Source organism: Clarias gariepinus, chromosome 22 (assembly GCF_024256425.1).
Source record: "Clarias gariepinus isolate MV-2021 ecotype Netherlands chromosome 22, CGAR_prim_01v2, whole genome shotgun sequence".
NCBI classification, from domain to species: domain Eukaryota; kingdom Metazoa; phylum Chordata; class Actinopteri; order Siluriformes; family Clariidae; genus Clarias; species Clarias gariepinus.
This window is the reverse complement of record NC_071121.1, coordinates 29162501-29178274: the sequence shown is the minus strand read 5'-3', so window position 1 is coordinate 29178274 and position 15774 is coordinate 29162501. Positions and strand designations below refer to the sequence as shown.

Genomic DNA, 15774 nt, shown 5'->3' with positions numbered 1-15774 from the left:
TTTCCCCCTGAAGCGTGTATACATCTTTTTGGCTGACTCTGTGTGTATGTGTGTAGTTCACAGTATGAAGTGGTGTGGCAGTGGAAATGGAGCGGAAGTGTCCATAGAGCAGCTCGTGCAGCAGATCCTGGAGTCACAACAGACCAAACCACAACCACGCACACACACCTGCCTCTGTAACCATGGTAACACTGATTAACACACACACTTCCGAAACCTAACAAACTTACCTAACAATACACTACACCTACACTGTGCTAACATTGTGTGTTTGTGTGTGTGCGCGCGTGTTTTTTGCAGCTTCTTCTGGGATGAACATTCCACATCGGTGTAACAGCACCAAACATCGCATCATCTCCCCGAAGCTGCCTTGTGGCCCCGCCCCCTACCTCACTGAAGTCCAGAACCTAACCCCTGACGGCTCAGTCAGCCGAGATGAAGGTGCAGTGGACAGTGTTGCAGGAGGTGTGGCCAGTGAGAAAACCCAGCCCTCTAGTCCAGCAGTTGCCCTAGACACCGGGACTTCAGCTCTGCCTTTATCCTCCTCTTCCAGCCCGCCCCAAACACAGCACACAGCAACACTTGCCCTCGGCAACGGCAACGGTTTTTACGGTGAGCAGCACGGCAGCCTGGCAGCGGTAGCTCTCCCTCAGAATGCCGTAATCGTCATGACAACAGCAGCGGCGGCTGCATTGGGCCGGGGAGGGGAGGAGTCTAAAGCCGAACTTAGTTCTGCGCACCTGTCACTTACACACACTGGAGGGCGCCTTGTCCTATCACCTGTCCCGACCAAACAGGAGACCCCCCCTCCCAGCCCTGCCCCGGTGCCAACTCATTCAGTGCCGCCCAGTCAGGGTGTTGCAACGCTCTCCCTCACTCTTCTGCCAAATCCTGTAATTGGAGGACTGCTGTTGACGGATCGCATAATTACAGACAAGTCTAGCGCTGTGCTCCGCCCCTCGTCTCCCTCTCCGTCCCTAATGCCATCTCCTTCTGCACAGACTGGCTCTGTAACTGGTCCCACCCCCGCTGAGCCACTGCCCTTTGACCCAGATTCTTTCCTTAACAGCCCCAAACAGGGCCAAACCTATGGTGGCTCCTCCCTCTCCCCGGTTACCAGGGCTAACTCCGCCTCTTTCTCCCAAAGCCCGCCTCTATCGTCCTCTTCACAGCCTCCATCGTTGGCACTGACTCTTTCTCCAACCTCTCCACCCTCATCTCTCTCCTCTCTATCTCCTCCCACATCTACACCAAACTCTTCCTCCCTGTCTCCTTCACTCTCCTACTCACTCTCTCCTTCTTGCCCCACCCCCTCTCTTCCACCTCTTTGTCTTGACTCCTCATTGGCTCTTGATTCACTGAACCACCCACTAAGCCCCACCCTAGAAGCTCAGGTCTCCTCACAACGACTGGACATGACCCCCCAAAACTCTGCCAGAGACGGTCAGGCTTTTCTGATTGGTCAAGATGAAGTCTCGCCTGACCTGCTGTCACTCAACTGCACACATAATCAGCTGTTGCCTTCCCAGCACCCGACATCCCGTCAGCAGTCAAGCAGTCTGTCAGCCAATCAGCTACCACTCAGTCAGCTTTCGCCCAAACACCTGGAGACCAATCAACTTCAAGCTGATGAAGAGAGGGCAGGGCTTAGGTTTCAGGTGGAAGCACATTTCCCGATGAGCCAGGTGCACTCGCAGTGTTTGAGGCCTCCAGGGCGGGGACTGCGCCACAGCCTCAGCCAACCAGCTCTTCTCATGCACAATCACACACACCCTGATGCAATTACTGAAATACACCAGCAAGCTCATACACACACTCTCGTTGCACAGGTAAGCTCTGTTCAGGTGAAGGAGGAAAAATCTTCACCCATAACTCCCACAATTCTGCGCGAACTGGAGTGTGAGGAGATACCAATGGACACTGCTCACAGTTCTGACAGCATCCCCCAGGAGCACACAGAGGAGGCGGAGCTATCATTTGACTCCACCTTTCCTGACCTTATATCTGAGCTCATCACTGAGGAGACAGCCAGCCACTCCGCCTGTGCAAGCCTAAACTCTGCTTCTGCAACACTCACTTACCCAGTAAGGTATATGGCCCCGCCCCAGCCGATGCCCTCCACCTCCTACCTGCCTTACACACTCCTCACACAGACGCACAATAATTCCAGTACACACTCCGGACTCGGGGAGGAGCCTCAGCGTCTTGCTAGCATCACCGATTTCTCACCTGAGTGGTCATATCCAGAGGTAAAGGGCTCACATTTACATATTCACACACTTTCACGCATATACACGTACATCGATCAGCACTTACAGTAATACTTGAACAACATTAATCACCAACTACATGCCAGTAAACTGGTGACATGATCACAGGCACCTAAGGCTCCTCCATGTCTGCAGGGACCAAAGGCCAGCCTATCTGGTCCAATCCAATAGAAAAGCCAATGCAGCACAAATAACTAAAAAAAGTTAACACTGGCTTTGATAAAAAGGCACCAGAGTGCCCAGTGAACTACAGGCAAAGACCTCAATCCAAACTCCCCCACCCCGCCTTCAAATTCCCCATATTCTAATCCAATCGAGTCCTCTGGGATGCACTGGAAAACCAGTCCGATCCATGAAATATTCAGCCCACAGCAACCAAAGAATATTTTGGTGCCAAATACCACAGCACCCCCAATGGCCCTTTGGTGCCACGGCCCGAGGGGCCAGAGCTGCCCCAGTGGCACAAAGGGAACCCAAAACCAAAGTGGTTTTACATTTAGGCATTTGGCTGACGCTCTTATCCAGAGCGACTTACATTTTTATCTCATTACAAATCTGAGCAGTTGAGGGTTAAGGGCCGCGCTCAAGGGCCCAACAGTGGCAACTTGGTGGTTGTGGGGTTTGAACCTGGGATCTTCCAAACCATAGTCCAATGCCTTAACCACAGAGCTACCCCTGACCCGACGTCAGTGTACAACACATAGTTCTGCCCACCAGACTTTTAAAGGTGTGCGTGGTATCTGCCATCAAGCCATCAGCAGCAGATCCTTTGACTCCTTTAAGTGTGTAAACCGGAGCCTTCATGGATTAGATTTGTTTCTCCAGCACATCCCACAGACACTCAATCAGACTAAGATCTCGGGAGTTTGGAGGCCGAGTCAACACTTAAACTCTGTCATGTTCCTCAAGCTGTACCTGAACAATGTGTGCAGTGGGTCAGGGCGCATTATCCTGTTGAAAGAGGCCACTGCCACCAGGGAACACCATCACCATGAAGGGGTGTAACTCAGTTTATAACAATGATGAATTTAGGTAGTGCATGTCAGAGTAACATCCAAATGAATGGCAGGACCCAAGGTTTCCCAGCAAAACATCGGCCAGAGTATCACACTGCCTCCACCTCATGCCTCATGAACCTCAAGTACCGCTTTCCTGGAAACAGCTAAACCCAGACTTGTCCACTGGATTTGCCAGACAAAGAAGCGTGATCAAGTCCAGTAATGGTGTGCATCCAATGCTTTGCTTTGCATTGGTGATGTAAGGCTTGGATCCAGCTGCTTGGCCATGGAAAATCATTCCATAAAAGGGTTAGGGTTATAAAATTTTCCACACTGTTCTTGAGTTAATCAGAAGGCAACATGAAGTTTGGAGGTTTGCAGAAATTGACTGCAGAAATTTGACGACCTCTGTGCACTATGTGTCTCGGCTCTCGCTGCTCTGTGATTTTATGTGGCCTACCACTTTGTGGCCGAGTTGTTGTCCGTCCCAATCGCTTCCACTTATATATTATAATACCACTGTTGACTTATTGCACAAGTGGCATCCCATCACAGTACCATGCTGAAATTCACAAAGCTTCTAAGAGTCACTCATTCCTCATTCACAAATGTTTGTAGAAGTGGTTTGCATGCCTAGGGGCTTAATTTTTTACACCTGTAATCATGGAATTGATTGGAACACCTGAATTTAATGATTTAGATGTGTGAAAAAATAATTTTGGCAATATAGCGATTCCTGATAAAGAGTCGGTATAGCCTGCAAGAAGAACCTTCTTCTTAGTCTCTCTGTGTTGCCTTCAGGGAGCGGAAGCGGTTTTCAGACTGCAACAGAGGGAACATTCTACTGTTTGGATGGATCAGGTCAGGAAACTTTCTATGGTACAGGAGTAAAAGTTCCTAAGGACCTTGGAGAGCAATCTGAAGTCTCTCAAGCATCTGAGGTGGTATGGACGCTGCTGGGCGTTTTTTCCAGTGTTAATGTGATAAGACCATGACAGGTCTTGCATGATGTGAATACCTAGGTATCAGAAGCTGTCCACTCTCTCCACTGAGCTCATGTTGAAAACGGGGTCTGGTAGTTCCTCTCCTGCTTTGTACTGAAGTCTATTATCAAATCCTTTGTTTTGCTCACATTAAGGAGGAGGTTGTTCCTCTGGCACCAGTTCTCCAGATTTCTATCTTCTCCAGGTAGGCCATCTCATCATTGTCAGTGATCAGACCCTGGTTTCGTCAGCAAACTTGATGATGGTGGAGTTGGTGGAACAGTACAGTCATACATGTACAGTGAGTACATCAGGGGTTTCCATGAACACAACCCTGGGGGCTGAGACATGTCTGTCCATCCTTACTGCCTGTGGTCTGCCAGTCAGGAAGTTGAAGATCCACCGACGAATGGATGTGTCCCCCAGGTGCTTTAGCTTGTCGTGGGTGTAAAGTGCATTATAAAATGTTAAATTAAACAATGAACTCTAGTTGACAAACAGCATTTTTACATTATTCCCCTTACTACAGTGAGTAATTTGTAAACAGTGTGTGCGATGGCATTGTGTGATGTGCAATGTTGAATGGTTTGGACAGAAAGCAAACTGTACTGGATCCAGTAGGTCAGGTAGCAAGGAGAAGATAAAGTCTCTGACCAACCACTCAAAGCACTTCTGAGGTTAGGGCTACAGGGTGGTAGTAATTAAGGGAAGCAGGATGGAGCTTCCTTGGGCCAGGAACACTTGAGGCTGCAGCCTCAAAGCGAGTGGAGGTGGTGTTCAGCTTGTCTGGCAAACACATGTCTGCCTTCGTCATACCAGATGTAGGTGCTTTATAGTCTGCTATTGTCCTTAGTCCCTGCCACAAGCTCCTAAAGTCACTCAGTTGGAGCTGTGACTTTAGTTTCCACCCATAATCTTTACCACTTTCAGATGTTTACCATGTACCTGTCCATATCACCTGATGTGTTTTATGCCCGGTGCAGCTTGCATAAGGCAGTGTCAGTGTCCGCTTGAGGTGTAACATAAACAGCATCAATTAAGACCAATGTAAGTTCTTGAGGAAGGTTAAGAGGTGACATTTAATAGTCAGTAGCTCTAGTAGGTTGGGTGTACAGGAGCGTGGAAGAAGAAGAATGTTGAGCCAGCTGTTGTTCACAATTAAACACACTTGGATCTGGGGCTAAAAACGTCGAATTGTGGATACGTTGCCTACTACTAGAAATATGAGTATCTCTATAAAATCTTATGTAATCAATGGTGAAGAATTCTCCGGTTTAAAGTTACTGAACGTTAACTTAAAAAAACAAAGAAAAAGAGGTCGTGCAGTCATGACCGCCACCATCTTACCATCTAATCAATCTTAAATCCCTCTTACCAGATAACTATATAATAAATCTTGTTCATTTAATCTGGCAGTGGGGTTAGGGTCACAGCTGGTCATAGCAGAAGTAGCTCATAGGGTCAATGCTCTAGGTTACTGAGCTCCCCCAGGCTGCCACTATTGGCCCCTTAACCCTGTCTGTTCTAGGGGTTCCGTACCTACGCTCTGACCACATACCATAACACCGTATTACTACCATTACAATATACTGTAGACTGTGCCATTCCCCGTGTGCCCCCAGCTCCCCGAGGACTCCATGGGTCTGTGTGCTTCCCAGGTTGCTCAATCTGATTGAGATATGGGGAGTTCGGAGGCTGGGTCATGGGCTCTTGCTTGATGGGCACCATGCATGGTGGGATGTGGTGCTCTAGGTGTTCTGGCACCTTTCTGTCCCAGCCAGCATTGACTTTTTCTTCATCAGCATTTTTGCTTGATTGGCTTTTCTATGAGATTGTACCAGATGGGCTGGCCTTTGGTGCATGCGTGAGTCTTCGGTGCGCGCGATCCTGTCATCAGTTTACTGGGGTATAACTGATAATCAGTGTGAATTTGATACTGTTATGGCTGATCAGTGTGCGCGTGTCTGTGTGTGTGAGAAATAAATAAATAAAGGTTTAACACAACTTATAAAAGGATTGGTGTGTAACACTACACAATTCATCAACTTCAGCTAACATGTTTCTGTCTGTCTGTCAGGGTGGAGTCAAGGTGTTGATCACAGGTCCTTGGTCAGAGGTGAGCTGCAGGTACTCGTGTGTGTTTGATCAGAGTACAGTACCTGCTTCACTCATCCAACCCGGGGTCCTGCGCTGTTACTGCCCAGGTACACACAGACACACACACACAAAAAGCCCTGCCTCTTGGCAATAAAACTCTTCTGATTCTGATTCTCTCAAGATCTGTATTGGCAGAGTCAAACCTGTAGGCAAGTACCATCTGGTTAATATTGATATAATGTGTGTGTGTGTGTGTGTGTGTGTGTGTGTTTAGCTCATGAAGCAGGTCTGGTGGCTCTGCGTGTGCTGAAAGACTCGGATGCCGTGTCTTCTTCAGTGCTGTTTGAGTATCGAGCTCGAAACGCAACGTCCTTACCGAGTTCACAGCTGGACTGGCTCTCTTTGGATGGTGATCAAACACACACACCCATTGGATAATTTGCATAGTCTTGTACAATCCCAGATACTCATGTTAAATTCAATTTAATTTCATTTGTATAGTGTTCTTAACAGTTGTCATTGTCGCAAAGCAGCTTTACACAATCAAAAGAATTATTTAAGTTTGTATGGAATGTGAGTGTGTTTGAATCAAAATGGTCAGATAGTCCCTAATGAGCAAGCTGAGGGTGACGGTGGCAAGGAAAAAGTTCAACCAAGAAGAAGCCCAACCAGAAGCAGGGCACCAGGATGGGTCAGACAGGTCCAGAGGGCAGAGGGAGTCTGGATCACTGGCAGCTCAGGAACGAGAGACGGAGAGAGAGGGAAGAGAGAGGGGGGGAGAGAGAACACGAGAGGGGAGAGCAGAAGAGGAGAGGAGAGATAACAGTTAGGTCTGGTCACAGTCACACAATGTATAATGTGAATGTATATTTAGTGTAGAGTGCAAGCAGAGACTCCGGCAGGACTAACTCTGACATTATAACTAAAAGGGGAGGAGCCAAAAGGAAAAACAGACATGAGGGCTCCCTGAGATGAAAGCAACCAATCACCTCACCGTCAACAAACCTATGTGATCAATGAGAGTGAGGAAGACGGCATCTAAACATACCAGTTCACCATAATACTCTACGTCCATGAGTCCCCCAGATCTGCTCCTTTACCTAAGGATAATCTATTTATAAAAACGCTTGGCTAAATAAATAGGTTTTTAGCCTGGACTTAAACACTGAGACTGTGTCTGAGTCCCGAACACTATTTGGAAGACTATTCCATAACTGGGGCTTTGTAAGAAAAAGCTCCGCCCCCAGCTGTAGTTTTCATAATACGCGGTACTGACAAGCAGCCTGCATCCTTTGATCGAAGTAGGCGTGGCGGATCGTAAGACACTCAGTTCACTCAGATACTGCGGCGCGAGACCATTTAATGCTTTATATGTCAAGAGTAGTATTTTAAAATCAATGCGAAATTTTACAGGAAGCCAATGGAGTGAAGATAAGATAGGGGTGATGTGCTCATATCTTCTGGTTCTAGTGAGGACTCTCGCTGCTGCATTCTGGACTAGCTGAAGCTTATTTATGCACCTAGTTGAACAACCAGACAGTAAGGCATTACAATAGTCCAACCTAGCGGGGATAAAAGCATGAACTAGTTTTTCTGCATTGTTTAGCGACAATATATTTCTTATCTGGGCAATATTTCTGAGGTGAAAGAATGCTATCCTGGTAATATTATCTATATGAACTTCAAATGAAAAACTAGAATCTATAATCACACCGGCTCTAAAATCTTGCTTCTAGCTGCATGCAGTCCTATGACTAGAACTTCTGTCTTATCTGGATTAAGCAGAAGGAAGTTAATTAGCATCCAGTCTTATACAGTGGCTTGCAAAAGTATTCGGCCCCCTTGAACTTTTCCACATTTTGTCACATTACAGCAACAAACATGAATCAATATTATTGGAATTCCAAGTGAAAGACCAATACAAAGTGGTGTACACGTGAGAAGTGGAACGAAAATCATACATGATTCCAAACCTTTTTTTCCAATAAATAACTGAAAATTGGGGTGTGTGTAATCATTCAGCCCCCTGAGTCAGTACTTTGTAGAACCACCTTTTGCTGCAATTACAGCAGCTGCCAGTCTTTTAGGGTCTGTCTCTACCAGCTTTGCACATCTAGAGACTGAAATCCTTGCCCATTCTTCTTTGCAAAACAGCTCCAGCTCAGTCAGATTAGATGGACAGCATTTGTGAACAGCAGTTTTCAGATCTTGCCACAGATTCTCGATTGGATTTAGATCTGGACTTTGACTGGGCCATTCTAACACATAGATATGTTTTGTTTTAAACCATTCCATTGTTGCCCTGGCTTTATGTTTAGGGTCGTTGTCCTGCTGGAAGGTGAACCTCCGCCCCAGTCTCAAGTCTTTTGCAGACTCCAAGATTGCCCTGTATTTGGCTCCATCCATCTTCCCATCAACTCTGACCAGCTTCCCTGTCCCTGCTGAAGAGAAGCACCCCCAGAGCATGATGCTGCCACCACCATATTTGACAGTGGGGATGGTGTGTTCAGAGTGTTGTGCAGTGTTAGTTTTACGCCACACATAGCGTTTTGCATTTTGGCCAAAAAGTTCCATTTCGGTCTCATCTGACCAGAGCACCTTCTTCCACATGTTTGCTGTGTCCCCCACATGGCTTGTGGCAAACTGCAAACGGGACTTCTTATGGTTTTCTGTTAACAATGGCTTTCTTCATGCCACTCTTCCATAAAGGCCAACTTTACTATTAGTGCACGACTAATAGTTGTCCTATGGACTGATTCCCCCACCTGTGCTGTAGATCTCTGCAGCTCGTCCAGAGTCACCATGGGCCTCTTGGCTGCATTTCTGATCAGCGCTCTTCTTGTTTGGCCTGTGAGTTTAGGTGGACGGCCTTGTCATGGTAGGTTTACAGTTGTGCCATACTCCTTCCATTTCTAAATGATCGCTTGAACAGTGCTCCGTGGGGTGTTCAAGGCTTTGGAAATCTTTTTGTAGCCTAAGCTTGCTTTAAATTTCTAAATAACTTTATCCCTGACCTGTTTGGTGTGCTCTTTGGACTTCATGGTGTTGTTGCTCCCAATATTCTCTTAGACAACCTCTGAGGCCGTCACAGAGCAGCTGTATTTAGTCTCTATTTAGTCATTAGCACTCATCAGGCAATGTCTTTGGGCAACTGACTGCACTCAGACCAAAGTGGGCTGAATAATTACGCACACCCCACTTTGCAGTTATTTATTTGTAAAAAAAAATGTTTGGAATCATATATGATTTTCGCTCCACTTCTCAAGTGTACACCACTTTGTATTGGTTTTTCACGTGGAATTCCAATAAAATTGGTTCACGTATTTGGCTGTAATGTGACAAAATGTGAAAAAGTTCAAGGGGGCCGAATACTTTTGCAAGCCACTGTATATCCTTTACGCATTGCTCAACTTTAGCAAACTGGTTTTTATTATCTGGTTTTGCTGAGGCAAATAACTGTGTCATCAGCATAACAATGAAAACTAATACCATGCTTACGGATTACGTTGCCCAGAGGGCATGTAAAGGGAAGAAAGCAGTGGGCCTATAACTGAACCCTGTGGAACACCAAACTCCACTAGAGAATATGCAGAATAATCACCATTTAAATCTACTAATTAATACCGATCAGTCAAATAGAATCTGAGCCAGGAGAGGGCTTTTCCCTTGATTCCTACTACATCTTCTAATCTGTGAAGAAGAATACTATGATCAATGGTGTCAAAAGCTGCACTGAGGTCGAGTAATACAAGCATAGTTACACAACCCTGATCAGAGGCCAATAGGAGGTCATTTACTACTTTAACGAGTGCTGTCTCTGTGCTGTGATGAGGCCTAAATTCTGACTGATACAGTTCATGTATGCCATTTCTATGTAGATATGAGCATAGCTGCTCCGCTACTATGTTTTCCAGACTCTAAGAGGTAAAGAGGTAAACCTCCCGGTTTGATATTGGCCTGTAATTGGACAGCTGACAGGGGTCGAGGTCAGGTTTCTTAATTATTGGTTTAATAACTTTTATTAAACCAATTTAAAAGATTTAAAAGATTTTGGAACATAACCAATGCTGAGTGAAGAATTAATTATTCTCAACAGGGGTTCTATTATTGCTGGTACTATCTGTTTAAGAAAATGTGTTGGTACAGGATCTAATATACAGGTTGATGAATTTGCTGAAGAGATGAGTGAAATTAGTTCATTCTCTTCAAGGGGAGTAAAGTATTCTAGGTTCTAATCTGACATGGCTAGTTTACCATCCCCATCGATTACATTGTTCGGTTTCAAAACCTCAATTTTATGCTTAATATTTGCAATTTTATTATTAAAAAAGTTCATAAAGTCCTCACTTTTGGACAAAGTTGTTGTGGATTTTTGCAGTGGTCTTATTTCTGGTTAATTTTGCTACTGTATTAAATAAAAATCTAGAATTATTTTTTTTTTCTATAAGAGTTGATCTAGCTACACTAAGAGCTTTTCTATAGTTCAGGATGCTCTCCTTCCATGCTATTTGAAATAGTACCAATTTAGTTTGACGCCATTTACGTTCTAATTTCTGAGCGGTCTGTTTTAAAGTGCGCGTGTGATCGTTATACCAGGGAGCAAGTTTCTTATTCCCAATAATTTTTCTTTTAACTGGAGCTACATTATCTAGGGTATATGATCTAATCGAAGTTGGGAACTCTGAGAGATTACTGATAAGTTAATGTGAATGTAGTTGATGTGAATGTAGTTGATGTAGCGCGGCGCTGTGCGTCCATTATTACTATGACACACTTTAATTGAGACAAGATAGTGATCTGAGATAACTTCAGACAGTGGAGTTGTAAATAAAATTTTTATACTTAATCCGAATAATATTATTAAATCTAAAGTGTGACCTGCTTTATGAGTGGGTCCTACTACACACTGATTTACTCCTACTGAGTCCAGTACGGACATAAATGCTCTACACACAGGGTCTTCTGGATTCTCAAAGTGAATATTAAAGTGTCTAGCAATTAGCACTTTGTTTACAGAAACTACTGTTTATGAGAAAATCTGTAAATTCGCAGAGAAATTCGGAGTACGGCCCTGGAGGTCTGTAAATGATGATTAGTGGAATCAATCGAGTCTGCTTAATTTTTGTAGTTACACTTTTTTATGGTACTATAGCCCACTTCAAATGAATTAAATTTGTGTCTGTGTTTTTGTACGATGGACAGATTATCATTGTGAATAACTGCGACGCCTCCTCCTCTACCAGTTAGCCGAGGCTGGTGTATGTTGCTGTATCCAGGAGGACTAGCTTCTTTAATCCAGGTTTCTGTTAAACAGAGTATATCAAATTCCTGATCCGTGATAATTTCATTAACAATAACTGCTTTAGATGTGAGAGATCTTATATTTAACAGTCCTAGCTTCAGATCAGAAATGCTTCCGAAATGCACGGCTACGCATTCAGTGTGATCCGAGTTTCTGGTCTTTATGTCAATTAAATTACTAAAACAGACTTTCTGAGTCTTTCTAAATTTTTGCTTAGCTCGGGGAACCGACACAGTCTGAACCCACTACAGTGAACCCTGGGTGACGACTCTATGCAGCTAGCAGACGGTTGGTTTAGCCTGTCTGTCTGCTCCCTGGCCTGGGCTCTGGATTGTCACCGATTAACTAGGCCTCTTCTGAGACTATGAGCTATACTACAAGAAATGAGAGCAGCACCTTCCCGAGTGGCTTAACAGGCCAGTTTTGCCTTCAAAGGTCTTCCAATTATCTATAAAGCCCACATTATTTTCAGAGCGCCACCTGGACATCCAGCGGTTTAGCGATCATAAGCTGCTGTAAGTTACGGTCACGTCGCATTGGGATTGGGATGTTTAATTTGAGTGCGTAGGAGTTATTATCCTATATTTCAGTTATTTTTACTCATTAAACTATAATCTTTGTAAAGTTATACGTTTAGTGTGTACGACTCTGGGCAGAATGGGGTGTGGTCAGGGGATTATTTTTCCCAACACATGCACACACACGCGCGCACACACAGAGTCTCTAATGTGATGGAACTATTTTCCACTGTCAACACCCAGATACACTTTGCCCCAACACACACACACACACACACACACACACACACACACACATATACACAACACTTTTCGCCCCTGTAGTGTGTTAGCTCTTACCACATGTATGTTGGCCAGGTACCACAATTTGTTAGCTTGTTGATCTTTGACCTTGTACCCTGTCCTGTTAGAATGTTAGCTGGCTAGACTGGTAGCACGTTAAGAGTGTGTGTGTGTGTTTGTGTGTGTGTGAAGTGCAAGTCAAGGTCTATTTTTGTATCATGGCTCAACCTATTTAAACCCATGTGGACCCCCCCCCCCCAATCTCCCTCTCTGTCTCTCTCCCTCCATCTTTCCATCCATCTCTCTGTCAGTCTTTCATCTCTGGCAGGCTGTGTCTGGGTACAGGAATGCCAACACACACACACACACACACACACACACACAGGGCCCCTTTGGTTGCTTCATTCGGGACTTTCCGTGCTGGCGAACAGACGTGTGTGTGAGCGTTTCAGTATCTTCCGTGTGGAATATGGGTTCTATCCTTTATCCTCAGAAAGGACAGATCTCTCTCTTTTCTCTTCCTCTCTCTATCATTCCCTTGCTTTTTTTTTCACTCCGTGTGTGTGTGTGTGTGTGTGTGTGTGTATGACTGAGATTTGTTTCCTTACAGCTTTCCAGATTTAACTGTGTTTAACTCTGTGTGTGTGTGTGTGTTGCCTTATACCAGTGAATAACTTGCATGTTTATACACTATTAGAATAACGGGAGTGTGAGATAAAGGGCCAGGCAGGTGGGATGCTGTGTGTGCGTGTGTAGGTGTGTGTGCGTGTGCGTGTGTGTGAGTGAGACAGTCCGAAGACTTAAAGATGGAAGAAAGCACTGAAGATGCTGTAGGTAGGGTTTGTGTGTGTGTGTGTGTGTGTGTGTGTGTGTGTGTGTGTGTGTATATATATGTGTGTGTGTGTGTGTGTAGTAATGTTCCTGGTTTTTTAGATCATGTTGCATTGGGTGTAATTTAGTGCTCTGGACACACAAACACACAGACAACTAGTGTGTATAGAGTGACTGAGGGAAGACCAGAGTGAATATTTTCCATTGAGGGATTTTACACACACACATATACACACACACACACACACACACACACGCACACACACACACATACATATGTGTGCGTGTAGTTCTGTGTGTGTGTGTGCGTGTGTGTAGTTCTGTGTGATTGTTTAATATACAATAAAGCTTTGTCACCTGTCAACACCTCTTTTTTCCATGGCAGTAAATCATGCTGTGGAACTCTAACACACACACACACACACACACACACACACACACACACACACTCACAGCTCTTGTGTTTGTGTAGATAATCAGTTCCGCATGTCCATCCTGGAGAGACTGGAGCAGATGGAGAGGAGGATGGCCGAGATGGCGAGCCACAATCATCAGCAGCAGCAACAGCCGCAGTGGTTGTCACGGCAACAGAGTACTCCTCACTCCACGCTGCGCCTCACTCCCGAAAACCAGGTACACACCCCAGACAAACACACACGCTCTCCCTAGGTTACACTCTGACTGCGTTACCGTAATCACACTGAGGGAACACAGGACTTCTGCTCTGTACTGCGGGGGGGGAAAGGGGGGGGTGGCATGGGGAACCCGGTGTCATGGGGAACTCGATACTTGTGGTAGGGGAACTCTCTCTGAGGTCGGGGTCACTTATCAATATAAACTCTTTGTCACAATATGTTTTAGCCGTATTTCTCACATCAGACCTGGAACAGAGAGGGGGCAAGAAGGGGGGGGGGGGGGGGGGTAGGAAAGTGTGTGTGTTTGTGTGTGTTTGTGTGTGTTTGTGTGTAAGTGTGTGAGATTGTGTGTGTGTGTGTGTGTGTGTGTGTGTGTGTGTGTGTGTGTGTGTGTGTGTGTGGCATGAATGTAATGTTTCCATCAGGTGGCCCTCAGTGGAAAGTTGCTTTAGACACTGATGGAAGACTGAAAGCAGAGAATGTGAGGAGGGGAAAGTAAAGAGCACACACACACACACACACACACACACACACACACACACACACACACACACTCACACACACACACACACACACACACACTCTCTCTTACTTACACTCACACACACACTCTTTTACACACACACACACTCTCTTACTTACACACACACACACACACACACACACACACAATCTCACACACTCACTCTCTCTCTCTCACACACACACACACACACAATCTTTCTCACACACACACACACACACACACACACACACACACACACACACACACACACAATCTCTCTCTCACACACACACACACAAACAATCTCACACACACACAACCACACACACACACTCTCTTACTTTCACACACACACACGCACACACACTTTCTTACACTCACACACACACACTCTCTCTCACACACACACTCTCTCTCACACACACACACTCTCTCTCACACACTCACACACAATCTCACACACTCACACACACACACACACCCTTAAACTCACACACACAAACAATCTCACACACACACACACACACACACACACACACACACACACACACACACACACACGATTTAAAACTGGATTTAGGACACAGCCCGTTTGTGGTTATGAGATGGTTTCTAACTCGCAGCAGGATTTGGAACACGACCCGCTCGGACATTCAGCCGCCTGATGGCTTTAACTTTGGGCACAACTCGTCTTACACTCAGAGTGCCTCTCTCTCTTTCTCTGTGTGTGTGTGTGTGTGTGTGTGTGTGTGATAGTCTGGGCTGTGGTTTGAGCGCCGGATCGTGAATGTGTGTGAGCAGATGATGAGTGGAGGACGGTGGGGGGGTGCTGAGAGACTCACACACTGCGTCAGACACAGAGGGATGACGCTACTGCACCTCGCTGCTGCGCAAGGATACACACACCTCATACACACTCTCATTCGCTGGAGGTAACTCTCTCTCACACACACGCACAAATGCCTGGTTAGATTCTGTTCGGTATATTATTATAAAATAATTACTAACCCCCCCCCCCCTCCCCCCCCCCCCTGTTTCAGGACTCAGAGTGCTGACAGTTTGGATCTGGAACAGGAAGTGGATCCCCTGAATGTAGATCACTTCTCCTGCACGCCGCTGGTCAGGACCACATTAACATTTTGTTCTTCACTGTTGTTAAATTCCGGCCTGTGATGCTGTGAGTGTGTTGATGTCCTGAGACAGCGTCCCTGAGACAGCGTCCCTGGGGACAGTGTTGTCCATGAAGTGTTTCTGTAACATTATGGAAGGAGTCTCCAGTGTCAGTGCTTTGTTCCAGTCAGAGCAACACTTAATTCCTCACACAATAACGAACCTCTGGGCAGATGTGTAAAG

General features: G+C 45.7%; 1 protein-coding gene across 2 annotated transcripts in view; it reads left to right on the top strand.

Moving 5' to 3' along the window:
• camta2 (calmodulin binding transcription activator 2) overlaps positions 1-15774 on the top strand; it is a 30474-nt gene that overhangs the window by 7016 nt on the left and 7684 nt on the right. For both annotated transcript variants that reach the window (XM_053481932.1, XM_053481931.1), the window contains exons 8-14: positions 57-185; positions 301-2249; positions 6329-6455; positions 6623-6757; positions 13754-13914; positions 15178-15353; positions 15462-15540. In XM_053481932.1, the coding sequence (XP_053337907.1) occupies positions 57-185; positions 301-2249; positions 6329-6455; positions 6623-6757; positions 13754-13914; positions 15178-15353; positions 15462-15540 (2756 nt within the window). The remainder of the gene's footprint in view (positions 1-56; positions 186-300; positions 2250-6328; positions 6456-6622; positions 6758-13753; positions 13915-15177; positions 15354-15461; positions 15541-15774) is intronic.